This window comes from Monodon monoceros, unplaced genomic scaffold (assembly GCF_005190385.1).
Source record: "Monodon monoceros isolate NGI ecotype Baffin Bay Population unplaced genomic scaffold, NGI_Narwhal_1 Super_Scaffold_18, whole genome shotgun sequence".
Classification (NCBI taxonomy): domain Eukaryota; kingdom Metazoa; phylum Chordata; class Mammalia; order Artiodactyla; family Monodontidae; genus Monodon; species Monodon monoceros.
This window is the reverse complement of record NW_021703774.1, coordinates 119,226,648-119,254,389: the sequence shown is the minus strand read 5'-3', so window position 1 is coordinate 119,254,389 and position 27,742 is coordinate 119,226,648. Positions and strand designations below refer to the sequence as shown.

Here is a 27,742-nt window from a genome sequence, read left to right as displayed (position 1 = left end):
ATTGACTGACAAGCCTATTAATTTGTTCCCTGAACTTTATTAATGTAAATGGAAAAATGCCCACATGTCAATCAACTTCTAATAAGTAATTATGTTCATAAGTACTGTAAAATTATTAGCTTTTAATTTGACCCAAACACACACATCAAAACAGTAACACAAATTATATTTTTCTAGAGGAACAAAATATTATACTGATAAAAAATTCAATAAGTGCATTTGTAAAATGTTCTTCCTAAAATGGTGCCCAAAAGTTTATACTGGCCAGCAAAAATGAGTGCCAAAGTAAGGCATGTAACAGTTTTAAAACTGTGTACAGTATTAAACAACCTATGTAATATAAAGTTATGAAGAAATTCTATGGAAATTAACATTTTAATTAACAGGGCATATATATATATATATATATATATATATATGTGTGTGTGTGTGTGTGTATTTGGGGTCTGGTTAAAAAATATGGGCCTAACAGGGAATAAAAGAGAATAGAAAAAAGGAAAGAGGGATATTTTTAGTGTTCAGAAGTATATTGTTTAAACATATAAGAAGCAAAATGTCTTTATCTCAAGTGACTCAAATATATTACCATCAAAGTGTACTTTTCCTCATGTAATAAAATTTTTTTGTAGTGTTTGAACTAGAAACTCAAGTCAAAAGGCACTGAACTAAACAAGAGAACAGAATTAGGCTTGGATAACTGAAGAAATGTGTTTGTGTCTTGTAATCTCATGTCATTTTTTGAAGCTGGATAAACTGCCCTCTGGAATCTCTGGATAATCTTTGAATGAAGATGGACTTTTATGAAAACTTTATTATTTTCTTATATGCTTTTAAATAAGGAAAATCACCAAAGTCTTAATGATTTGTAATAAGGAAAACCACTGAGGAAATTCACTGCCTTACTCTTCAATTTATACTTTCCTTCTTAAAGTTAATTGTTTAATAAGTTTAATCATTATCACAAAGTTAAAATATTTACTAATAATTGAAGCTTTGTTTGAATTCAGTTTTACCTTTATGTGAGGAAATAAAGCTCAATTAATAAAGTTGTAGAATAACAATCTTTTCTGAATGTAAACCATGTACCTAAATTAATATTTACTGTTGATTTCTGAAGGGTAAACTCAGAAATAATACAACTAACTTGCAAATTCAGCTTTCCTGATAGGAATAAAACATGCATTCGCTGGCACTACATTATCATATAATTTGTTATTAATTTTACTTAGAAATGCTGCAATGTCATTTTGAGTTCCACAATATACTATTTCTATGCAACCAACACATGGTTTATCTATAAAGCATGAGGATATAATGCAAAAGGGCAAAAATACACATTTTCTATTCTACTAGCATTATATTTTCCTTGAAACGTATTTGTGTTGAGGATAAATATGCTCTTATATTTTAGTATGCAAGAAAAGTAAAATAATTGGATGATTCTGTTTATATTTGGAGATTGTAAGTTAGCTAGCATGATTTATGATCTACTGAAAGTAAATCAAAGTATAAAGCATTGTGAACCATATTTTTTCAATTATTCTATATTTAGATAAAGTAATTCTAGAAGGCTGCTTCTTTTCATTGTGACTTGAATCAAAGTAAATAGAAGCTGAATTGAGACAGAGTGTTGGAAAGCTTGAGGATTACTTTTAAAGAGTTATTATTCATATTTCAAGAAGTTCTAATATTTTAATGTAGCCATCATAGGCTATCAAAAATTTATTTTAATGTACCAACCATGGGTTCTCAAAGATTTATTGAAGGGGTGACTCATAGGAAGATACAAAATGAATCATATACAAAATAATCATAATGTGATGTTAATGGATAATTTTTGATCTCAGTAAGTGGGGATTTGTATGCCTATAAAAGCCATTATACTTAATGGAATCTAGGAACATAAATCCCTGAAGACAATGACAACATATCTTTCAACATTGTCAGCTACCTTTCAGTCATTTTGATATCTAAATATTGAACATTTCTAAGCGTAGCAGACATGGAAATGCATACCTTGCACAGTTAGATGCACCTGCATTGTTCTCGGTGTATGTTGAGTCTGAACAGAACATGTGTATGGGCCATCGTCTGTCACATCTACATTCTGTATCTGGAGGCTGTAGTCCCTTTTATTCAATGTTGAAATTGAAACTCGAGGATCCACTGACCACTTATCACCTCCCGCAAAAATAATACTTGACCGGTTCAGCCAGGCACCTTTTGAAGCTCCATCTTCCAAATAACACCTACAAATTACCAGAGACAGAACATTAGTAATCAAAATGAAAATGAGAGACAATATTATCTTTGTTCTGAGTGTATTTCCATATGCTGAATTATGGCACTGCATCAAATGCAAACATCAGTTATAAACACAGGAGACATGAACACACTGGTACATTTTTCATTCCCAAAGCAAATATGAAACAATACCTTCCTACAGTTTGGTTTAGTTTTGTTTTTTAAGTGTGTGTGTGTGTGTGTGTGTGTGTGTGTGTGTGTGTGTGTATTTTAATTCAAAGCCAGTCAAAATCCTTTTTTATTCTGTCTGGATGACAAGTAAATTTAAATAAGGTTAAATTAGTTCAAATAACAATTTCAACATTAAAACACACTTCTTTCTTTGAAATTATAAGAAGTAGAATAGGTTCATGAGCTAGCCTGGTTTAACGCAATCCAATTCTGAATATAATGTGCCAGATACATAAAGCACAGAATGGCACCATATACATGTTTATTCTTAAAATTACCTGCATTTGCAGAGCAGTAGACCTGTACACTGAAACTATGAACTGCATTTCACTGATAATATTGCTGTTGTAATTAAATGTAGCGAGGCTAATATAATACTTTTAGTAGCAAATTCTTGCTGTCTTTTCAATAAACTGACCAATAGTTTTTCCAGAAAGCATTCATTTATCCAACAAAAACACGTATGGAGCATCTACTATTCATGGATTCAAAGGGTATTGCCTTTGCTCTCCAAAACTTTTAGTCTACTAAGGAGGACAATCTAATTAAGCCAACCAATTAATACTATACAGAAAGAAGAATATTTTTATGAAATCAGGCACAAGGTACATGAGAGACAAACGAGGGTTACTTGACTTAGAAAGGTTGTTGTGAGTACAGAAAAAGGCTTTCTAGAATAGAAAAATGCCTGAGATAAAGAGATGAAGAGTGGAAGATGTGGTGTTCTAGACAGAGGTGCTATATGCAGATAACTCCCAGGAAAGGTGAGAGAGATAGCCAGGCATTTTAAGGAAGTACAGAGAAGCATGGGATATAAGGTAGGAGGGATGAGAGACAAAATTGGAAAGGTAAACTAGAGCTAGATGATAATAGCAAGGATGATGACTACTATTAGATTTTAAGGCCAAATTGAAGCCATTTATTCAGAGTTGTATTCTATAACAAAATTTAAAAATATAGCTTTGTGTCTAATAGGAGTCAGTCATATCAAGATTTAGAACAGAAGGCTGTGGTCATATATCAGTGATTTTGCTGAGGACTGGCATTCTAAGTTTCAACCTGAAAACGTTCTGATACAAATTAAAGACTGGTTCTCTTAAATGAGTACAAAGCACAGCTACAGAATGAAAATACACATACATCAAAATAGTTTGACAGCATTTCTACAGAACACCTTGGGGGATTGAGCACAGTGTTTGGAGATTGCTACAAAATTGTAAGCTGAAAGCAACAGGGTAGGCTGCTGCCAACTGTATCAAACTAATCAGTGGGTGAAAAAATAAGGAACAAGGTACATTGCAGAATCTAATTTGCAGTCAGCTTCAGCATCTACAGAATACAAACTAGTAGAAGTCATAAAGGTCATTGTTAATTGAAAAGCTTTTCCTGATGTATTTAATGAAGAAAATAAAACCCACTTTAATGACATAATTAAACAATTATAGTATATTGTCATTCTTAATAACATGCAGAAAGAAGATACAGGGGACATAGTTCCCATTTCACAAGATCACATGTGTACTGGTACAGCATAGAACACTGAAATACCACTACTAGGATTATGATAATTCCGCTGTCTGTATTTAGTATCTGGGTTCATCAAATGTTTATTGTGTGACCTCTGCATTTGTGGCCTTCACACTTTTTCCTATCTGGTGCTCATAACAACCCTGTGAGGTATAGATTGCTATGCTCAATTCATCCTTAGAATATAAATGGAATTTTGTGGTTAAAAGACTTGCCCAAGCCACACTGTTAGTGGGTGGCAAAGTTGAATTTATAATCAAGCCTTTTATTTCCACATTCAATGTCATTTTCACCGTAATGCAGATCAAAGACTTTTAAAATAGTTTTCAGAAATGGGAAGATGATTAGAATGTTGCAGACATTACTGCAAGTAATTTCTTATTTACTGAATGTGACCAACTGCTTAACCTGTCCTATTCTAAAGGAAGCAGAAAATTAATCATTAATGGATAGTTTACCATGAAAGTCTGATTTAGAACACTCTGCCTGGCATTTCCCTTTCCCTAGAGACAGCAGCAGCTTTACCTTTATTTGGGTGGGGGGGTATCAGGAAGACCACAGCGAGTAACTAGTATTTAGATACTAGAGCTTTCATAGACCTGATCTGGGTTCTAACTCGTAATCTTAGCATAAGCACTATTCCTCTGTTCTGGCATGCCAGGGACCTTCACAGAAGAAGAGATTCTAACTTCTTCACTAAGAAAAATGAAAAAAAAAAAGGGGGGGGGCTCTTTGTGTCTCCTCGGCTTGGATAACTATCTTCCATAATTATTATTGGTCCCAACCCAAAGCTTTTCAAGACATACATTAGGAAGACCCTTGAAAGAGACTCAGGGAAAAAAAGAAAATTGGGGTATTATTTCCTTGGACTTCTGTAGAGCAATTCTCAGATTACACTACTGAAGTAGAACCTAAATAACTCAAATTACCATATATGGAATTTTACAAATTGTGAATAGCAAGGCCTAGGAATGACTTTCTATTTTTATAAAAACATAAGATACTTATACATACTATATGTGGTTTTAAGCTCAACTATAAGAAGATTATGTAAAATATATGAAATAGGCATATACACATACGATTCCTTGAGAAAAAGGACTTTGTCTCCTATCTATCTACCTCCTCTTTGTTCTCCACTTCCCCCCTAGTTTGTTTTTGGTTTTGTTTTTTTCATGTACACAAAGAGGTACTGCTAGATATGTGTATGCTGTATTAAGAAGAAATTCTGGAAAGAAGGAAAGTATTTAGGGTATGATAGAGGGGAGCGGGAGGGTGGGAAAAGGACAGAAGTGGTGAGGATTTCATCTTGTACTCTTTGGGTATTAAACTTTTTCTTTTAGTTGAAGAACACTAATGTGTAAAGATATAATCTGTTGGAATCCTTGCCCACACAGAATTTATAATTTAGCAAGGATGATAAATTATATTCATGACTAACCATCATAAAGAACAGGAAGTAAAAATACAGTAATTAAATTGTTGTTATAATGGATTATTATAATTGTCTGAGGGTCTCTGGCTTCTGCCCTTGACCTTGTTCTCCCCACAATAAACAGAATGAACTTTAGAGTTTAAATCAGATCATCGACAACTCTAAGCCTTCCTATTTCACTCATAAGAAAAATTCTTAATCCCTATAGTGACCAATCGTCCTATGTAATCTGGCCCCTTGATGCTTCTCTGACCTTGTCAGTTCCCACTCTTTCCCATTTACTCTGCTCTAGACTCTGGGCCTCCAGCTGTGCTTCCAACAAATCACACTTGCTCTTGCCCCAGGAAGTTGGCATTTCTTACTGCTTCTTCTGCCTGGAACTCTTCTCCCCAAGAGGTCTGCATAATATATTACACAGTAGCAAAGTTACACAGTAGCAAAGGTGAGGGGTTCTCCTGTTTAGGATGGAGAAATTAATGTGTGAGAGAGAGGTTGGTAAAGCAAAGATGATCAGATCACTGATGAGAGTAGGATGAAGCAATAGTTCTCGGGTCAAAAACGTGGATCATTTTTCATCTCTGGACTTCCAAATAGAACGTTTTAACAGCTAGTGATGTTAGGATCCCTTTGAAGTCTAGATAATGAAATAATCTGAATAAAATGTTTAATAATGAATATATCCTTTAATTGAGTATGGCACAGCTCTTTTTGAAAGTTTTTCCCCCCCACTTAAAAAAATCTTCTAGACAACCTACTTTATAGGGAGATGACTGAAGCAGTTCTAAAAATACACTCCTCAGCATAAGCTGTGCTAACACCAAGACGAATATCATGACAAACACTTAAATTTTCAATCATCTGGATGTTGTGTAACATAGTTCCAAACATCTGGTTGTTGGAAAATGTATAGAAAATAGCTTTAATACTTCATTTTGTTCAAGATTGTTATTTATTTAAACCCAGGCTTAAGATAGTTAATGCTTTTCTAATAAGACTGGCACTGCTGCTTCTGAAATCTTTTAAGGAGCTCCTTTATAAATGACATTTGTACGTATCAGGCAGGTCCTTATTTTGAGGGTATAAAGTCCCGCTTGGTGAGGTGCTAGTTGAACAAAATGATGTTGGAGTAATTCTAACAGACTCTCTCTGTGACACTATCTCCTGTGGTGATTAAATCTGAAAGGTGGACATCAGAGAGCTTAGTGGAAATTAGCATATTTGGTTATTTATTATTTTTTAAACTCGATTAAGAAATTAAGTCTGTGGCTGCTGAAGAATGATTTTTTCCTTTCATATCTCTAAATTCCCTGTAACACATTCCAAAAACATAAGCCTTAGCGCCATTACCATTACCCCACACAGCAAGATTTATTCCACTCGATGGAGAAAGACCAGCTTTTCTCAAGACGTGTTGATTAATGAAAGCCCCTATTAAAGGTACTAACTAATAAGAGAAGAAAAGTACAATTTCCCTTGGAATCAAAGCTAAACCATGTGAAAATGATCTACCTATGAAGGGATTGGCCAGCTACCTTCACAGCTGTCTTTTCATCATATCACAAAGTTCTAAATTTGACAGAAGAACTTTCGAAAGCACACAGAAAAAATTAAAAAATTCAGAACATCATACAACCTCCATGCTAATTCTGCATACAAAGAGAGCTTTGATATCCTGGTTTCAAGGCCAATATGAGGTAAGAAAAGTAAAGTAGAGATTAAATAGAACAGAACAAATTCTATCTCCTCACCCACTTGCCTTTGTTTTTAAGGTTGTTCTCTTCTTAATGTCTTTCATGCCAGTTATTCCTTGGATAATATAATAGATATTGATATGGGTATAGATATGAATATGGATACAGATAATTATAAACATACATGTATACATGTATATTACATAACATGTAGTATTTACTAGACAATAATATCTTTATATATAATATTATGGGTGAAATGCTTCCTACTATCTTTCTATTTTGGCAAGTGTAGGGCGTGCATGACTTTGTCAAGGGAAATCCATAATTTGGATTTCAAATTGTGGATTTTCAAAGAATCATCAATTTGTCTAATGAACTTATTTAATGAAGCACTCACCCTTATAGATGGTGAAAATTATATTTCAAAATATATTTAAAGAGATTTCTAAGTGAGAAATGCACTTCTGCAGGTAACAGTTCAATACTATTTTGTAGATAATAATATATATACTAACATTACTATCTGCCAGATACTGTTCTAAGCACATGATATCTATTTCTCATTCAATCTTCACAATAACCCTTTGTGATAGGTACTGTCAAGTTATCATTTTGCTGATTTTACAGCGAAGGAAGTGAGGTACAGAGAGGTTATGTAACTTATGACTTACTTATTGAAATTTGTAATGCATCATAATAACCTTATTATGACATAACTTCATTAAACCTCTAGGCATAAGTATGTAAGTAATATTAATGACACATGTACATTTATTTTTAGAATGGGAAATATGCCATGTTGGGCACATTTTACTTTTTTTTTTAAATTTATTAATTTATGGCTGTGTTGGGTCTTCGTTTCTGTGCAAGGGCTTTCTCTAGTTGTGGCAAACGGGGGCCACTCTTCACCGCGGTACGCGGGCCTCTCTCTATTGCAGCCTCTCTTGTTGCGGAGCACAGGCTCCAGACGTGCAGGCTCAGTAATTGTGGCTCACGGGCCCAGTTGCTCTGCGGTATGTGGGATCTTCCCAGACCAGGGCTCCAACCCATGTCCCCTGCATTGGCAGGCAGATTCTCAACTACTGCACCACCAGGGAAGCCCAGCACATTTTACTTTTTACATGGTAGCACACACACACAAAAAAAACCCAGAAAAAACAAACAAAAAACCCCAAATAACGTTGATTTCTTATTTTGTAAGAGAAAGGAATTGATTTTCTATACATTTTACTCTAGTACATCTTTGTAATAATAAAGCTATATTAAAAATGTCTTGGATAAGGTATTGAAAGTTATGAGCTACCATGTAATTATAACAGCAAATTCTCAAACATACGTATTTTTGATATTGTAAAACAGAGAAAAGAACACTGAAAATAATAAAGCTTTAAAAAAATTTTTTTTATTGCTTTTTCATACATTCTATACCTAATTAATGAAAGAAGTGAACTTTAATGTGATCAGGCAATGGTATTAATTCATACCTTTAAGTCTTATTTTAATGCAAAATTTATAGTGTCTGTATTTTTTAAAACATATATATAAAATATGTATATATATACATATATACATGTATGTGTATATATACCTATATAAAACCCAACATATTAAATGCCTAAGAAATAATCAAAATTTGGTTTGGGATTAATCTCTAAATTCCAGACATTGAAATCACTCATTTTAACTGATAATCAAACCATGCTTTTCTATAATACTACAAATTGCTTTATCTTTTTCTTTTCATTGTCTCATTTAAGTCAAGCTTCCATTTTAGCCTGTCTGACCATGTTTAGAAGAGGCAATGCCAAGGAATTTTTACTTTTAGGGTGTTTTAATACATTATTTGTAAATCACTCAACATATGAATTAATATTTATTAAGTAAAATAGGCATGGATAGAGTGAAAGAAAGCCTATATATTGACTAAAGAAAGTAGGAAAGTCTTTGTGCAACGTACTGACATTTTTGGCCTATTACTAAAGTCTAATTATGATCGTCTTGTCTTGATAATAATAAGAAATTCCATTTGCTGAATGCTGACTATGGGTTAAGTGGTATGGAAAATACTTTCATATATGATCTCATTTAACACTCACAAAAGCATTTTGAGAGGTAGGTAGGTCTTATTATCTCTACATTAAAAATGGTGCATGCATGAATTCAGGATGGATAAATGATGCAGAGAATGTAAAAAGGAAGAGGAGTTACATATTTGAAAAGTTAGTTTAAGACTAGCTCTGTTCAAATGGCCTTACTCAGGAATCAAACTGGAAATTTCTTTGTCATTTCTACTTTTTAAATTCAACTAAACCACTTGCTTTCTCCCACATGGACTTAAATGTGAGATATTTGGATCTGTAAGGGCTTCAAGATTTTTGTTAACTGGCAGGGCCTCTGAACCGCTGTGGGGAGAATTCTGTCTGCAGTGCTATCTCCCTGGCAGATGCTTCCTGGAGAAGTTGGACTTTCACCTCAGGAGCTATAAAGGGAATGAACACTACATTCAGAATGCCTGCAGGAGGTGTTTAAAACAGCAATATCAGAGAAGGAGAATGCAGCCAGGTCCAGAGAAGTGAAGAGATAATGCTCTAGGCTCCAGGCAAGCCTCTTTATCCCATCTTCTTAGGGATGGAGCTAGATACAGACACCTCACTCTTAAAACGGGAAAAAAACACATGGAATCCTGTACCAAAAACAATATCAGCAATTCTACTCCCTACCATCAAACACCTACTTCCTTCCAGTAAACATCTTTGTGTTTAAATCATTTGGAAAGTATTCTATTTGCATATAAATACAGATGATAAAATAAGAAACAGCAAATGGCTATACAGAAATGTTCTAAACTCAACTATTTTGTCAAATTAATTAAGTATATGCCACTTTACAGCATCAGTAAATACAGATATTTAAAAAACAAAAATAATTATTTCCTCTTTCTCTCTCTGCTTAATGTTGACCTTTAAACTTTCTACTGGTCACCAATGGATTTTTCTTCTTGCCTTTTTTCTAATAAAAGGTATTCTGAGCACAAATTTTACTTTATGAATAAAGAATGGCTACATAGCACAATTAATTAAAACCAGCCTTGTGATCATTAACTAAAGTAGCCATTAATCCATATTTACCTGTCCTCTCTTGAGAAAACTAAGCCATATTTCAATATGAGATATGCCTTAAAATACAAATTAGGGAATGTATCCCAGAGGGGGAAAAAATGTAGTTTTTTTTCTCATCTGCTTCCTGCAAACAAATTTAAACTGATTATATTTTCTCAAAATATGCTAAAAGTTAAAAATAGTGTCATATTTAAGTTTTTGTTAGATCACAGGGACAAATTATTTGTCCTCGAGAAGCAGCATAATGTAGTGATCAATTATAGTTAATATTGGAGTTCAAATGTTACCTTTCTTGTGCACTAGCAGTGGAACCTAGGGCAAATTAATTTACCTTAGTTTTCTCACCTGTAAAATGGGATTAGTAATATTATTTATTTGATAAGATTGTAATGAGGATTTGTTTGTTAAATGTGCTCAGGATGGAGCCAGATACACGGTAAGTACGTAATTAAGGATAATTATTTTCAATCCACCTTCCTATGGTTAACTTGATATTTAAAACAAAACAAACTACCACCATCATCAATGACCAAAATCCCTTTGTGCTATAAAATATAATTTGAAGGAGGAAAAAAAAAATGCATTCATAGAGCCTGGCTTGATAGAGCAAAGTGTTAGTTATCTACATTGCCATAGCCCAGGGCTGGTTCACAAGAAATAATTTTGCAGATAAATGAATGTCATACCTTAAAGTACTTCTCCTATTTTACCTTCCTTGAACTTCCAGAAAAGATTTTTTTTTATTGTACTTCCTTCTCTTATAAGCAGAGCATGTTAAGAAAAAGAGAGTTTCAGTGTTACTGCCTTTTTTTTAAGTTATATTGACACCCAAAACTTAAGTTTCGATACCAAGTTCCTGGTTTACTAGCAATTGTTTTGGGCAAGTAACTGGACTCAATTAAAGTAACTCTATTAAAGCCTTACTCACGTATTTGCAAAATGGAGATAGCACCACTTGTACTAATTCCTATTTTGGTATAAGTTTAAATGAGACTCTGCATGGCAGATAGATTTATAAAGTTATAAGGAAAAATATACATGAAAATACTTTGTAATTATTTTAAGGTTTTATGAGTTAATTTTCCTCATAACTCTAGGACATGATTATGAATCTCTATTTGTAGATTGCACGAGCACAGTGATCTTCTCAAACTCAGCAAGATGAAGTTAAGGTGTGCAATTGTTTTCTTTTTGCTTTTACGGTCCATAAAATGATTTTCTATAGAAACTAAATAGAAACTAATAGGTTCTATGTAAACTATTGCATGTTTTTAAATTGTCACCTAATTTTTTTTTTTTTTTTTTTTTTTTGCAGTACGCGGGCCTCTCACTGTTGTGGCCTCTCCCGTTGCAGAGCACAGGCTCCGGATGCGCAGGCTCAGTGGCCATGGCTCACGGACCCAGCCGCTCCGCGGCATATGGCATCTTCCCGGACCGGACCGGGGCACGAACCCATGTCCCCTGCATCGGCAGGCGGACTCTCAACCACTGCGCCACCAGGGAAGCCCCAAAATTTTTCTTGTAAGCTAAGGTCTTTGCAAAAATTATAATTTCTGATTACTATAAACATGGATATTTTAAGATAAAACTGTTAATCCTCACTTTTAAGTGTGTTAATTCTCACTTTTAAATGCATCCAAGAAAATCTAAATAACATAGTGATTTTATATTCACTATCAGTCATTTTTTTTAAAAGATGAACAAGATCTGTTTTTTAAAAAAATGCTACATTGTTGCTCTTTCTCCTCAAACTCATATTTTCATTCCACTTGTGCTATATAATTTGATTCTAATCTAAATTTTTTAAAAATTAAAATCTTTTGATACCTTATCTTCTCTGCAGTAAAATTAAATATGTAAATTGAGTATAAAAATTCTTATGACTGGAAGGATCTAAGTATAAAAAATATTATGGAGGAATTTATTTTTACAATCATTAATAGTATACAACTGATTAAATCATATATATCATACATTTTGATAAATATTGAACTTTTTTATTGCTTTACATAGATAATAATGGATGTCTTAATGAGGTGGCTTTATCTAGACACATGCAAAAACCTTCTTGTGCAATAAGGATGCTATTTGCTCATGTGAAATAGAGTTTAGAATCAATTCTACGGAACCTTGTTTTCTTAAATCAAACTATGATAGAAAGAATCCTGTTATAGCAACACCACTCAATTTTTTAACTCCGTCAGAATGATATGATTACAGTAATCTATCATCAAAAACATTCCCAATATCTTTTATAACTCTATTATACCTTCATGTAGATGTTCATGTAGATGTGTTGAAAGAAAATTTGAAACTGCCTAAATTGCAGTAGAATTTAGCAGACTCTAGAATTATTCGTTATATCAAAATCAACACCAATATTTTTATTTTTTTAAGTTAATCTTTATTTTATATTGGAGTACAGTTATTTACAATGTTGTGTTAGTTTCAGGTGTACAGCAAAGTGATTCAGTTACACATATTTCCATTCATTTTTAGATTCTCTTCCTATATATGTTATTACAGAATATTGAGTGGAGTTCCCTGTGCTATATAGTAGGTCCTTGTTGACCATATATCCCATATATAGTAGTGTGTATATGTCAGTCCCAAACTCCTAATTCATTCCCTCCACACACACCTTCCCACTTTGGTAACCGTAAGTTTGTTTTCAAAGTCTGAGTCTGTTTCTGCTTTGTAAACACGTTCATCAGTATCATCTTTTTGTATTCCACATATAAGTGATATCATACGATATTTGTCTTTCTCTGTCTGACTTAATTCACTTAGTATGACAATCTCTAGGCCCATCCATATTGCTGTAAATGGCATTATTCCATTCTTCTTTATGGCCAAAGAGTAATATTCCATCGTATATATGTACCACATCTTCTTTATCCATTCCACTGTAGATGGACATTTAGCTTGCTTCCATATCTTAGTTATTGTAAATACTGCTGCAATGAACATTGGGGTGCATGTATCTTTTTGAATTATGGTTTTATCCAGATATATGCTCAGGAGTGGATATGTGGTAACTCTATTTTTATTTTTTTAAGGAACCTCCAAACTGTTCTTCATAGTTGCTGTACCAATTTACATTCCCACCAACAGTGTAAGAAGCTTCCCTTTCCTCCACACCCTCTCCAGTATTTACTGTTTGTAGATTTTTTGATGATGGCCTTTCTAACCTCTGGTGTGAGGTGATACCTCATTGTAGTTTTGATTTGCATTTCTCTAATAATTAGTGGTGTTGAGCATCTTTTCATGTATTTGTTGGCCATCTGTATGTCTTCTTTGGAGAAATGTCTATTTAGGTCTTCTGCCCATTTTTGGATTGGGTTGTTTGGTTTTTGATATTAAGCTGCATGAGCCATTTGTATATTTTGGAGATTAATCCATTGTCAGTTGCATCACTTGCAAATATATTCTCCCAATCTGTAGTTTGTATTTTCATTTTGTTTATGGTTTCCTTTGCTGTGCAGAAGCTTTTAAGTTTCATTAGGTCCCAGTTGTTTATTTTTGTTTTTATTTTCATTACTTTAGGAGGTGGATCCAAAAAGATATTGCTAAGATTTATGTCAAAGAGTGTTCTGCCTATGTTTTCCTTTAAGAGTTTTATAGTATCCAGTCTTAGGTTTAAGTCTTTAATACATTTCAAGTTTATTTTTTGTGTATGGTGTTAGAAAAACTTCTAATTTCATTATTTCACACATAGCTTTCCAGTTTTCCCAGCACCACTTATTGAAGAGACTGTCTTTTCTCTATTGTATATTCTTGCCTCCTTTGTTGTAGATTAATTGACCATAAGTGTGTGGGTTTATTTCTGGGTTTATCTTTCTATCCTACTCCATTAATCTATAAGTCTGGCTTTGTGCCAGTACCATACTGTTTTGATTACTGTAGCTTTGTAGTAGTGTCTGAAGTCAGGGAGTCTGATTCTTCTAGCTCTATTCTTCTCTCTCAAGATAAAAAAAAAAAATGCAGGGATCAGATCATGTAAGGCTTTATGGCCCATTATATGAGAATTTGCATTTTTTTCCAAGGACAATGAGATATCTTATGGCCAAGGAGAGAGCGAATGTTTCCTAGAGCTAGGATATTTCTGGGTTAGGAGTGGCCTTACAACAAATATCCATGTGGAACCCTCCTACACTGTTGGTGAGAATGTAAATCGGTGCAGCCACTATGGAGAACAGTATGGAGGTTCCTTGGAAAACTAAAAACAGAGTTACCTAATCATCCAGCAATCCTTCTCCTGGGCATATATCTGGAGGAAACTCTAATTCGAAAAGATACATGCACCCCAATGTTCACTTCAGCACTATTTACAATAACCAAGACATGGAAGCAACCTAAATGTCCATTGACAGTGGAATGAGTAGAGAAGTGGTACATACATATATACAATGGAATATTACTCAGCCATAAAAAGAATGAAATAATGCCATTTGCAGCAACATGGATGGGCCTAGAGAACACCAACATTTTATATAGTCTCTTTGTTTCATTTCCTGTGGGTTTTACACTTTGGACTATGCTCCATGATATGATTCTGTATGTTTGAGAGATTTAGTGAAAGATGAGTGTAAAAGTAAGAGGTAGGAACTGGAAGCAATTCAACCACAGATGTACACTCTCAGGCAGGTCAATTTTAGGAAAGAAAACATATGAAAATGTATGTCAAGAAATTTTTAAAAATTATCTGTTCCTGCACAGGCCTTTGAAAGTCATCATATATCTTTAGGGCATTTATACCACAATTGGAAAATTTTTGATATCTGAAATGCAGTGTTTTGTATCTTTTTCTACTGTTAAGCTATTTAACTCTTTATTTAAAGCTATCAGCGTTATTTGCCTCTATTTTTTCTCCTTTTCAACCTTCAGCTTCTATTACCTAGGGGTAGGGAATATAGACAACTGAATCTATGTGAGAATTATTAGAATATTAGTTTTCATATTGCCTGTACTGTCCCAAAGACATTCTTCATGAACAACATGGGCTTGTTGAATAATTGCTTAAAAAGTCTGAAATCCTTCTATTTCAAGTGTATGTTTAAAGTGTATGTTAATGTTGCTGGAAATCTGAGCCAGGCTGCATGATAATCATCTATTCATCAGTAAATTAAAAATATTTAGCTAGTCTTTTAAAACTGCTGATAATAATATCTTAATTTTGCTAAATGTCCAGAGCTTAATTATTCTTTTTTGTTTACTCATTATTAAAATACACTTGAGAATTTTTAGCTAATACCTGTGTATTTTAAATATACGTGTTGGTAGTCTTTTGGGTTTCTTTTCTTTTCCAGAAATCTAAAATATACTTTTCTCTGTGATCAATTCTTTCATTATTGTTAAACCTTTGTTGCTTCAAGAGGTATGTGTGTGCTTCAAGAGTTGTGTGGGTGTGTTGTGAGAGAAGGGAGGAGAGACACATTCAGTGTAAAAATGCACAAGAAGTAAAAATGAATACTTATAATTACAAGAATAGTAAACAATGGCAAAATCTGAATATGTAACCAACATATAATTTATATTAATTTCATCTGAGCTCTTTCTTACAGAAAGTACCAGAATCTCTCTAAATATTAATGCTTCTCTTGCTAGAGGATCCATCCAGTAGTAGCATCTAGTGTACAGCTGGACCTGTCATATCTCAGTGCCTGGCTGGCTCAGGAAAGCATATGCCTCCGAGGGATGTAAAATTCCACTGTGATTTAGGAAAAGCTGAAATTTCAGCCATGACTTTCTGACTGGATCTCTCCTTACTAGACTGCTGCATATTTTCCTATCTCCGTGACTGAATCATCTCCCAAGGTCAGAATTCTGTGATATTTGTCACTACTTCCTTGAGTCACTATAAAAAGCAAACGTGAAGAGTAAAAAAGAAAACCATCATTATAATGTTCTCTAAAAACAGATGAATTGAAATCTGGGAAAAATACTGATATGGTTTCTCCAAGATAGTTTTACCTTGAATTCAGAACAACATGGAGTTGAATCACAATTCTTATTGACACTAACTAGCCCTAGGAATTTGGGCACTACTTAATTTTTCTAAGCCTTCACATTTGATTCTTTAAAATGAGGATAGTAATATGTACTTAAAGAAGCTATTTTGGGAAGATTAACTGAAATGTTCCAGGTGACAAGACCTAAATACCTCACCTTAGATGTCATTTCTTTGGAAAGCCCTCTGTGAAATCTCTGCTCCAAGCCCCTAGACAGCTTTAATGGACCTTTCCTAAAGCTTGCATTTCCCCCAGCATGTTAACTACCTTGCTTTATTACCCTGAACTGCAAAATCCCTTGCTTAATTGTATCACCCCTGCTAAACTGTAAAGGACCCTGGTTGACTTATTCACTATGATAACCAGTAATGAGCACAATGTCTGTTACATAGTTGGTGCTTTAAAAAAATGTATTTTGAATAATATGAGGAATTGAAATAAGATATTGTGCAAATGTTTTATAAAAGAGAAGAAATAAAATTCTTCTGGACACAGAAAAGGGTGGGACTAGGTCAAAGCAGGTTTAGTAGAAGAGGTAGCACTGGCATTCACCCTACTCCCACTGTATTTTAGAGCTTTTGTTCCTGATTATTCTAAATTAAAACACACACATGAATCTCTGGATTTCCTCTATGGTTCCAAAATGGAATATATCATTTGGAACAAACAGGAATGCCCACTGTCTACAAAGTTGTTTTTACCTGCTGTTCATTTAACTATAAAAATTACATAGGCCAAATTCTAGGTTTGATGCACTGAAAGTAGAACAAACTCCTATTTGTCTCAGAAAATACAAATGGAAGCCACTCACATCATGGTATTTTCTTTCCTAAATTTCTGGACATGTGAAAAAAGCTCAAAGGCTGGGTTAAGTAGATAAATAGTGAGTAAGGAGGAGGCATAAAGAAAACTCAGTAAATGAACAAATATTTTGTTAAACATGAGAAACTTACTCATTTGGTCTTAATTTGATTGGAGCAATATAATATTTTTAATTGTTATCCTTACACATACAAAGATAGGTTTTTAAATTTTTATTTGATGATCTACAAACATGTTCTTGGCTAAATATTATCATTGTTTATGTCATTTACTTTGGACTTCCAACTTTAGGTTCCTCCTACGGTAATTGTTTCATTTCTCAGCAAAAGATAAATTTTTCACCCACTGTCCTTAAACGTATCTGCATTTTCTTGCTGAACACACTAGCAATTACTTTTAGCATAGCTTGTAGTTAGCATATTGCATATTTGTGGAATGTAATTAAACATGATAAAAATATGGTCATAATGAACTAGAGATGGAAAAGAAGAAGAATGGAACTTGAGTGCTTTATAAATTAGAAATTTAAAGTGCAGGGTTCCCAGTAATTTTAAGGATTGCTACATTTTTTAAAATATTTATTTGGCTGTGTCGGGTCCTAGTTGTGGTATGCGGGATCTTTCGTTGTGGCAGGCGGGCTCAGTAGTTGCAGTGCCCGGGCTCTCTAGTTGTGGCACATGGGCTCTAGAGTGCATAGGGTTAGTTGCCCTGGCATGTGAGATCTTAGTTCTCTGACCAGGGGTCGAACCCACATCCCCTGCTTTGGAAGGTGGATTCTTAACCACTGGACCACCAGGGAAGTCCCAGGTTGCTACATTTGAAATTCTTTTTTTACGTGAAATATTTTCACCCTCGAAGACCCTGTTTTATTCTTGAAATGGTTTCCTATGTAAGAAACTCCGTAGCATTTACTCTACAATTCTTTACCTTAGCCATTAATCTCTCACGTAAGGCTGTCAAAATCTTTTATGAAAATCGAAGTGTACAATATCCACTTTTCTTATCTTTCACAATACATTATTTTCAAGCATCCCAGCAAGTTAGTTAAGTGCAAACTGCCTTGTAAAAATCATGTTAGAAATATAGCCACACTTTCTTCAGCTTTTCTTCTGTTACCAACATTTCACAGTTGTCTTTGCAATCAATACTGAACACACAGGACTGTTGTTTACTGGCTTGCTTGTCTACTGAGCTCCTTAATTCATGACTCAGTTCTTATTCAAAAGGACTTCATGGATGTCATACTATATACACACATACATCTTTTCTCTCTCTCTCTAATCGGACTCTCTAATTATGAGCCTTTGAAAGAAGCTATCATATCTTTCTTTTTGTTTTCTCTAAAGTACTAGTTTATCATATGTATGTTTCCGGGATTTAAAATCAACACTGCACAATTCTTTAATGGCTCACTTTATTTTTTATGTACTTAGCACAAAAGAAAAAAAGACACATTATAAAATAAATATAAGACTTTATGGAGAGCTAATAGATTTTAAAGTGACATTTTACCGAGTTACAAGCAAGTGAATGGATTAAATTTCCTTTGAAACACACACCAGTGCAATAATTAAAGGAAACAATTTCTGGCAAAGTGTACATTTTATTTTTGCTAAACTCCAAATTGTCTTATAAATAATGAGGAACATTTGTCTTTCATCTTTAGCAATGGCTGAAAGTCATCATTATCTAACAGATGCTCAGTGACCCTTGTGAAATAAGTTGGTCATTCAAATCAGCTATTAATGGGCAGGCAGCTATAGCAAGCAAATCACTAATATTACAACTAATTAAACTCCACTTTGTATTTAAACAGAAAACAAGGTGAAACTGAGACATACCTGTCTAATCTTACTGAGAAATAACCAAACTTCAAAATGAATTCAAGATTTTTATTTTGAGATAGAGTCTGAGTCAATTCCCATTTCAATTCCCTCAATAAATTAAAAGGCAAAAACTATTTCCTTGTTTTAGATAAGCTTACAATCAACAATGGAGGATATGCAAAATATTTACACCATGACAGATGTGATAGAAGTGCTATAAGCTACTTAATTGTTTACAGAACTTCAAGAAAGTAGCAATCATAACTCACCACAGTAGAAGAATTAGGAAAGCACCTAGAGAAAGAGGGATGTGAGACGGCTCTTTATAGACAAGAATCATTTAGAGAGTTAGATAGGGGGATGAAGAGCTGTCAACAGAACAGTTCACAGAAGGAGAGAAGAAGAGAAGCACAGGTAAAGAGGTACAGAATAGGGAATGAGGCTGCAGTATAGCATGCAATCTGGTATGATTAAGTAGGAGTGTAGGAGAGAAGTGGGGAATACGGTTCCAAAATTCATCTGGAGGTGAAAGATAATTTCAGATGCTGACCTGTGAATTTTGGAACAATTTCAGTAGGCAATAAAGATGTTTTAGAGTAGATAAGGGATATTTTTGAAGGAGTTAGGGAGGAGGGCTTTTTTTTTTTTAGCATACCCTATGAACTGGATAGTAAGCTAAGTGATTTCATATATACTGTGTAATATAATTTTCATAATAACTGTCTGAAATATATGTTATTACCCCTTTTATATACTGAAAAAAGAGGCTCCAGAGGTATTAATAATTTCCCCAAGGTAGGAGAATCAGAAAACAGCAGTACTTTAAATGTTCCCTTCATTCATCCAGGCATTATTTTCCACAAGAAGCTATTAAGCTCCCTACTTGTTTTCAGCACTGCCCTATTGGCTAGGGATACTGAGTTGGAAATATATGGTCCCAGAAATTCCAGAAATTCTCAGAATAGTAAGGAGACACAGGGGTAAATAGAACAAAATGATATACTGTGATAGGTAGTATAATGCACGTAGGTAAAAAGTCCAAAGAGAGGATAAAAGAAGGAAAGCATAAATCCTCCTTTTGTAGTCTGAATTGAAATGAGGATTCTTAAAACAGACAGAATATTTAGTTAGAAGCTATGATCTTAGCCTGAAGTTATGACAGACTTGATTGGCTTGTCAACAAAGAAAACTTAAAGGAAAAAATAGTTGGGAGAGTCATAGTCAAGGTGGAATTTTTAGTCTTGAAAGAGATAAGGGATCTAGTAAAAAAGCAAGACCAAACAGATGACATTGTTTCTAATTGTTTGCACTTAGATATCTCAAAAAATACAAGTACTATTTAAGTCTAGGGAAATTAGAAAAAGGACTCAGCTTAAGGGCAGAGATAATAATTACTTTCTTTTAACATATTGCATTTGAGGCACTGATGACATCGCCAAGTGGAGATGATCAATAAATGACTATAAATGCAGTCATTAGAAAAGAGACATATTTGGAAATTTTTTATAATTTATGTGGGTTTGATCATGCTATGGGACCTATATGAATAAAGAGGAGTTTAAAGGACAGAAACTTAAGAGATCTTGCATATTTTGGTATTGAGAATAGTAGGAAAAAACATATTTAAACATGAATGTTCTTTATTGTCTAAAACTATGAAGTCAAAGAGGAATTGATAAATACATCATTACCTTGAAAATCATTTCTCAGTGACATCACTAAGAGCAGTTTCAGTAGAGTAGTGATGATGTAAGGATGTAAGCCTTTTAAGAGGTTTTATTGGAGAGGAGGATAAACAGAAAACTATAGTTTCATCAGTGCTCAATCATATTTTTTTATAAGAACTAGATTTATGTAAAATGGGAACTCTTAATAGCTTTCCCAATCTTCCTCCTTTTCGATCTCATTGCATTTTAATGTCTCTAAATATTCATCCTTTAGTTTACTACTTATATACAGTAGGCTTTAATTAGATATAAAACTGACCAAATAGATGATCTTGTGCATCCTCAAGCCTTTGAAACTATAAAACACAAACTCCCTATTTGGTAATTGTTGAGCTAGCAAGCATCATTTAATTGCCAACAATTTTATTTTAAACATTTTATTCAAAGTCTGCCTTCAGTCACTAACATTTTTATATTCAAGTTTCTTTAGCATCTAATCAATATTTCTCTCCTTAAAGTAATATAATTACTGGATCCTTTATTTCCATCTTATTTAACTTATTTAGATAATTTTAAATGTATGGATGTAGGACCAAATTATGACACTGTTTCTTACTCATTTAGCACCTTAAAAAATAATAATACTTAGATTGTTTATTTCCTCCTCATAATTACATTTTCAATTAGTATGTGTGGAGGGGTATTTTTAACCCTTAAACTTTTATGTTCCTCCCTGCTTCTTGCTTGTTGAAATCAAAAATGGTTATTTTATAGCCAGCTGTACTGGGTATATTTGGAGAACAAAGACAAACCAAGGAAGGAAGAAATTACTTTCTTTAAGAAAAAGGGCTTTCACATAAATTGATTTACTGTATACTGATTATCATGAATCCAAATTCTCTATCTTCCTGAGACACCATGCACTACAGTTCATAAATTCAGGCTTTGAAAAATTGAATGAGGTTATTTTAAAGTTGGTTGGATATAAGCCTAAATAAAATGGAAGACTTAAAAAATCTCACTGACCTAAGCAATTACTGGGATAATTCACATAGATAATAACCTCAAAATTAATGAACACTAAATTGAAGACGAGGGAAGTGCTGGAATAATCATCATTTTCAACGACCTATGCTTTTCTTACTTCCAAAAAGGAAATTGGAGGAACAAAGATATTAAAAACAAAAATTCATATAAGAACATTGCTGAAAATACACAGTGCAATAATACGATCCTAATAAAAAAGTATTGCAATCTTGTAGTTGTCAATCATAGATAGTAAATGATCAAATAAAGATTACAATCTTTTCATCATTTGTGATATTCTAAACACTAATCTAACATTCAAAAGTACTTTATAAAATTGCTGCTGTTGCTATATTTTACAGAAGAATAAGATGAGTCTTAAGGAAATTAATAGTCTTAAGTTACAAACTAGAAATAGTAAGAGCAGGGATTTGAATTGACGGTCCAACTGAATCCAAATTCCTTGTCCTTTCTACCATACTCTCCAGACTATTACAAAACTCTAATTTTCTAAAGTATCTTTCAATTTACCCATATGTCACTGAGCAGCCTTTCTTGTCCTAGTATATTACAGAAAATTGTCTAGATGAGACCAGGAAATTAAAAAAAAAAAATTTTTTTGTTAGGCTATGGTCAGATCTTGCCTGGGCCAAAGAGCACAGTAACAGAACAGGAGGAAAAAAATATTGTAATGAAAGTAATTCCCTTATATAGTAGTGGATAAATTCTTGAATATTAATATTGTTCCTTTCCTAGCCTACAGATATAAATGGCAGTGAACTCAGGGCTCTGAAATCATCTGACACAACAGATTGCAAATTCCCTGAAGGCAGCCTTGACCACCAAAGGTTAAGCAGGCCTCCCTACAGAACAAAAGAAGAAACAGCGAAAGGCTCTATTCACTTATACACCTGAATCTTACATAACCTTCCAAATTGTTTGTTTGCTCACTTGTTACTCCAGGGACCGTGAATAGACACCAAGTCTTTACTCTCCCAAAAGAAGCAGTATCAGCCATTTGTGAGTTGCTCCAGACCAGTCTTCTGCTTTAGCATTAAATGAAGAAAGTTTATTAGTTTCCTGATTCATACATCTGCATTGACTTTTCCCAAAACAGTTTAGCACTGGAAGTTATGAGAGTAATGTCTGTTAAACTATCCAAACCTGAGCTGTAGGACAGCAATGGCACAGATCATGATACACATCTTTCATGTGAATCCCTTTTGTTTTTTTGTGGTTGAGAGCATGAAACTTCTGCAGAAATTTCAGCTTCAGTTCAGTTAACTATGCTGTTGCCAAGGAAAGAAAGGGCTTATAAACAAATCATACTTCTGTGTGGAGGCTTATGTTCACATCTGTCTGTACAGGATACTTGCTCTGTTTTAAAAATGAAGATGTGCTGAAGACAGCATTAAAGTGGATAAACTCAATTTCTTTTCATTTGAGTTTACCAGTAAACTAAGTATATCTTAAGAATATAGGTAAATATTTTAAGAAGGCAGAGCTAATATGGAGTAGTTTGGGTTACCAAATGATATGTCAACAAGTTGAGGTTTTTTTTCTGATTTATTTCAATACTAAATACAGCTTCTACGTGTAAACTTGATTGCCAACTCCTTGAGGACAAGGGTTTTCTTGCTGTCAATATATTAATAGAGCCTAGCACAGTGTCTGACATCTACCAAGTGCTCAACAATTATTGGACAGATTACTAATTGAATAAGTCTTCTTTCAGCATGATTATTAATGACATATATTACCTATATATCACATCAAAGTTTATTAAAGTGTATTAAAAACACATCATCAACCTAAAGAAATAATGGTGAAGTAGCATCCTCTTACAAAATTAAATTCTCACCTTTCAATTTCCTCTTTTAAGTATATTTATTGCTAAAACTGCAGGTACTCTGGGGTAGGTGAAGAACTCTTTCTATATATCATAACAATAATAAGAAATAAGTAACTTGATTAGTAAAAATTTATTACTAAAGTCAATGTGAGAAACAAATAACAATGTTTTTAATGCTGATACTTTAAAAGCTATGAAATGTTTGTGAAATTCTCTGTCAATACATGTCAGTCACATCAGCAGGAAATATTCCTATTTTACCTTCTGTTCATCTTAATGGTCATGTAAGTTACTTGGTCTAAATTCTAACTGGTATTCAAAATTAATCTTGCAGAATTAATGCTCCACAGAGGGCACAAAGGATGCCAAACTGAAAGCCATGCCTATATCCTACTGCATACTTCAGTGAGCTTTGCTTTGTCCACTCTGGCTCATTTAGAGGCTTAGTCTATAGTGCAGAAAACTAAATGCCAGTAGCCATAGCACTAGTACTAAATTCAAGGGTAAGCATGATATCATCAGGTATTTGCTCTACTTGGGTACTCCAAGTCTCTAAAATCCAGTTTTATAAGCACTAAAGTTACATCAAACCAATTCTGGGTGGAGAATTTCACACTATATAAAAATGAACTGAAACAAATAGATATAAAATTGGTATTTTTGTGGATAAATACCAATCAATACAGTGATTCACGATCAGTGAAAATAAAACTGTTGAAGATGTATAGCAGGAGAATGCTTATGTTTTTTTCAGTTGGAGGAATAAAGCATATCCTAATTAAGCTCTTTATAAAACAGTGTCTTTTATGTGACCAAAATATTTCTCAATAATCATTCAAACAATAATTACATTTAATTGTCAGTTGGGTTTTGGAACCAATTCAACACATCTACCCATCTCACTGGTACTGTAAAATTGTTTAACATAGACCAAATGTCCATATGAATAAAACCTTATTGCTGGCAAATCAATAAGGCCTCTTGCCATCAGAGAACTCACTGAGTAACCTTACCACCTTACCACCATTCTAGGAACTTTTATTTGATTAATTATTCTTGAATTCTACTTTGATTATGTAATTTTCTGTTTAATATCACCAAATAACTCTTCATTGTCCTTAGAATCAAGTCCAAAAGCATTATTACAGAATTAAAGATATTTTATAACATGACCTCTATCTACTTTCCAGACATTTCATCTATAACCTTCCAATATGACTGCTCTGTAACAGGCAACTTGTTTTTTTTTCCTTTTTACAAATAATTTTAATTTTAATAATTTTAAGTTTAATAATTAAACTGAGCCATTAATGATAAATTTGTCTAAAATATCCTTATTTTATTACCACATTTTAGAACTTCATCCATCCTTGAATGTCCATTATAAATTCTCTCTTTCAAGTTCTCCTTTCTTATCATCCCAAATGAATAGGGTTTTCACTAAACTGCATGCAATTAGTATAGGTCATGAAGGACTTTTTTAACATTTTCTATTTGCCCATATCTTCTGAGTATAACTGTAGCATTTTCATGGCAAAAAAGTGAGATGAAATTTAATGCCTCTGGCCTTCCCTTTCTACTATATCTTCCTACTTAGGGACATCCATCATTTCCCTTAGCACCTACATTCTAATTTTCTAACCTCTTTCCTCAAAGTGGGAGAGAATGGATTTCAAAATGTATATTTATTCACATCTGTATATTAACTTAATCAGACATTTTCACATATAAGCCTAACTTTTAACTGGAAAATGAAGAAACTTTTGTCTCTCTATAAACAAATCCAGAAAAAAGCTATGAAATAATGGAGATAAAGGAACAACTAAAAGGAGACTTTCTCATAGACCAGGGAATTACATTGCTCCCAAGACTGACTCTGAATATAATACTGATTCATCATTTTCAAAATTTTGATGAGTAGAGTACTTAGTCTCAGAAATTTCAGGGGCATCAATGCACATAATAATTATCTCCCTTTAGTCCTATGCTAGCACTACAAGATGTAATTAATCTTTTAGGACCAAGCCTTTTGGTCATAATGTTGTCATCTATACGAAATTTTCCTTAACTCCTCCCAGACAGATTAAATTACTCCTTTATTGATACTATCTCAGTATCTTTTTTGTTTATAACTTTAAAATCTCATTCATTATGTTAATGCAAAGGACAAACGACCACTGATTTTCCTCCTCTGAGTGATCTAATGCACTTGCATTCTTCTGTTATCAGTTTTATAACATGATGATTCCCAAATCTATACATGTAGCCAACATCTCTCCCTTGAATTCCAGACCTTTGGAGCCAAGCATCCACATCTCCAACAGAGTTTTTTAAAAAACTGAACTAATCATTATTCCAAATCCTATATCTCTTCCTATTTTCACTATTTTGCAAACTGGTACCACTATCCACCAGGTCGAAAAATACTTTCTTTTTTTTTCCTGGTCCACACCAAAATAAATTTCAAACTTCAATCAATCTAAACTTTTAAAATATCTCCCCTTCCCAACATATGTTTTTCCACAATGTTCCTTAACGGTTAAAGATATGTGTTAGGTAAGTTATTTTATAAACATGTATGGCAAAGTATTTTAAATACAATATTACATATGAGCATGCTAGATACAGTATTCTGTGTCTCTGGAGGCTAATCTATTTTTGGTCTAAACAAACTTAATTGAATATTTAATTTTGTCATCCTCTTCCTAACACACATACTTCCTAATGGTTTGATTGCCAATGATTTATTTTTCAGGTTGACACAAAGTTTCTAAAGTTCATACCTATTTCTTCATATCTAATGTTTTCTTTCTAATTCTTATTTTAATTATTTTCATGGCAAACACTCATTAAGTTATCTAAGACATTATTTTTGACAGATACTTTGTGAAATGAAAACCTTTACACATAGGAAATTTTTTTTTTCCAGTAGGTTCCACTGACAATTTGGGTAAATAAATAAGAACCCCCAAACAAGGTATTATCAAGAGATGAAAATTCAGTTCAGATTACACTATATATTTTCTTTACCAGCTATGCCAAAAATCACACATCATAGAAATGACATCAAGGTAAATTCACATAAACATTCCTTGATGCCCCAAATCTCAAATTAAGAGCTTTCATAGGTAGGCTCTAAGGTAAATATGTACTCATTCTGAAAGGCACCAACAGATGGCATTAGCATTAGTGTTTGGTATCCTTTGAGGTTAACAAGATTGATTTAAAATATTAAAAAATAATCTATAGAGTATTTTTCATGTTTATATAAATGTTGAAATCTCACACATCTCTTTCAATCAAATTAACTCAGTGACATTTACTGCCTACCTCCTCTGTAAAAGACATTGGGGCTTGCCTATGAAACTTCTTTTGTAGTTGGTTGTTGAATAAAATGTTCTTCTAATTGTCCTACTATAAAAAATGTTACTAGTTTCTTTGTGCTTTCATATTCTATGGTCAAAGTTACAAGAAGACATTTGTTAATAAAGTTGATCCTTAAATGTTTATTGTCACACAAATTCGTATCGGATAAAAAGCAGCTATGTATAATTTTACAAGTGTTCACACTGTCTAGAAAATTATCATAGCATAAAATGGAAATGTAAGTTTCCTTTATTTCTTATTAAAGTTGAATTTTTAATGGCCAGAACAGATTCTCAAATTAATTATTTTACCTAATAAGGTTTTTATTTCTTGTCTCCAACCTAAATTCTGTCCAGCATTCCCATGAACATTACTGGCTCATTAGGAGGCTCAGAGTTAATTTGCTGGGCTAAACATTTGTTCTATCATTAAGGCCTACTTTTTCCAGACTTAGAAATATGCAGGAATCTAACTTTGGTTAATTTTATTGCCGAGGTCATAGTAGTAAACTCAACTCAGTCTGGAAACAGTTCTTAGAAAATTACCTTTTATTAAAATGTACTATACATTTTGTAGAAATGCAAAAAAAAAAAAAATAACCCCATTAAGACAAGATTCCTTGAATGCCAGAATACAAAATAAAATCATGCTCATTTTCTTCAGGTATCATTTAGCATAATATTAACTCCATGGCTTGTATAGTTTGATGACTCAATTTTTCATAAACAAATTACGATAATGCTCATATATCATACTTTTATCAAACATGCACAGAGGAGGATTTTATCATATTCTCACAGTGCCTAAGCAATTTTTTGGCAATATTTTAGGCTCACTGAGAAGCACCATTCACTTATTGCTATACACTGAAAGTTTATGTTTTCCCCAAATTCATATGTTGAAATCTAATTCCGATGTGAAG

The 27,742-nt window shown here is 33.3% G+C and overlaps 1 protein-coding gene across 2 annotated transcripts in view; it reads right to left on the bottom strand.

The window, feature by feature from the left end:
- The window catches only part of NEGR1 (neuronal growth regulator 1), a 902,823-nt gene that overhangs the window by 513,023 nt on the left and 362,058 nt on the right, over positions 1-27,742 (bottom strand). For both annotated transcript variants that reach the window (XM_029230110.1, XM_029230109.1), the window contains exon 2: positions 2,017-2,249. In XM_029230110.1, coding sequence (XP_029085943.1) covers positions 2,017-2,249 — 233 coding nt within the window. The remainder of the gene's footprint in view (positions 1-2,016; positions 2,250-27,742) is intronic.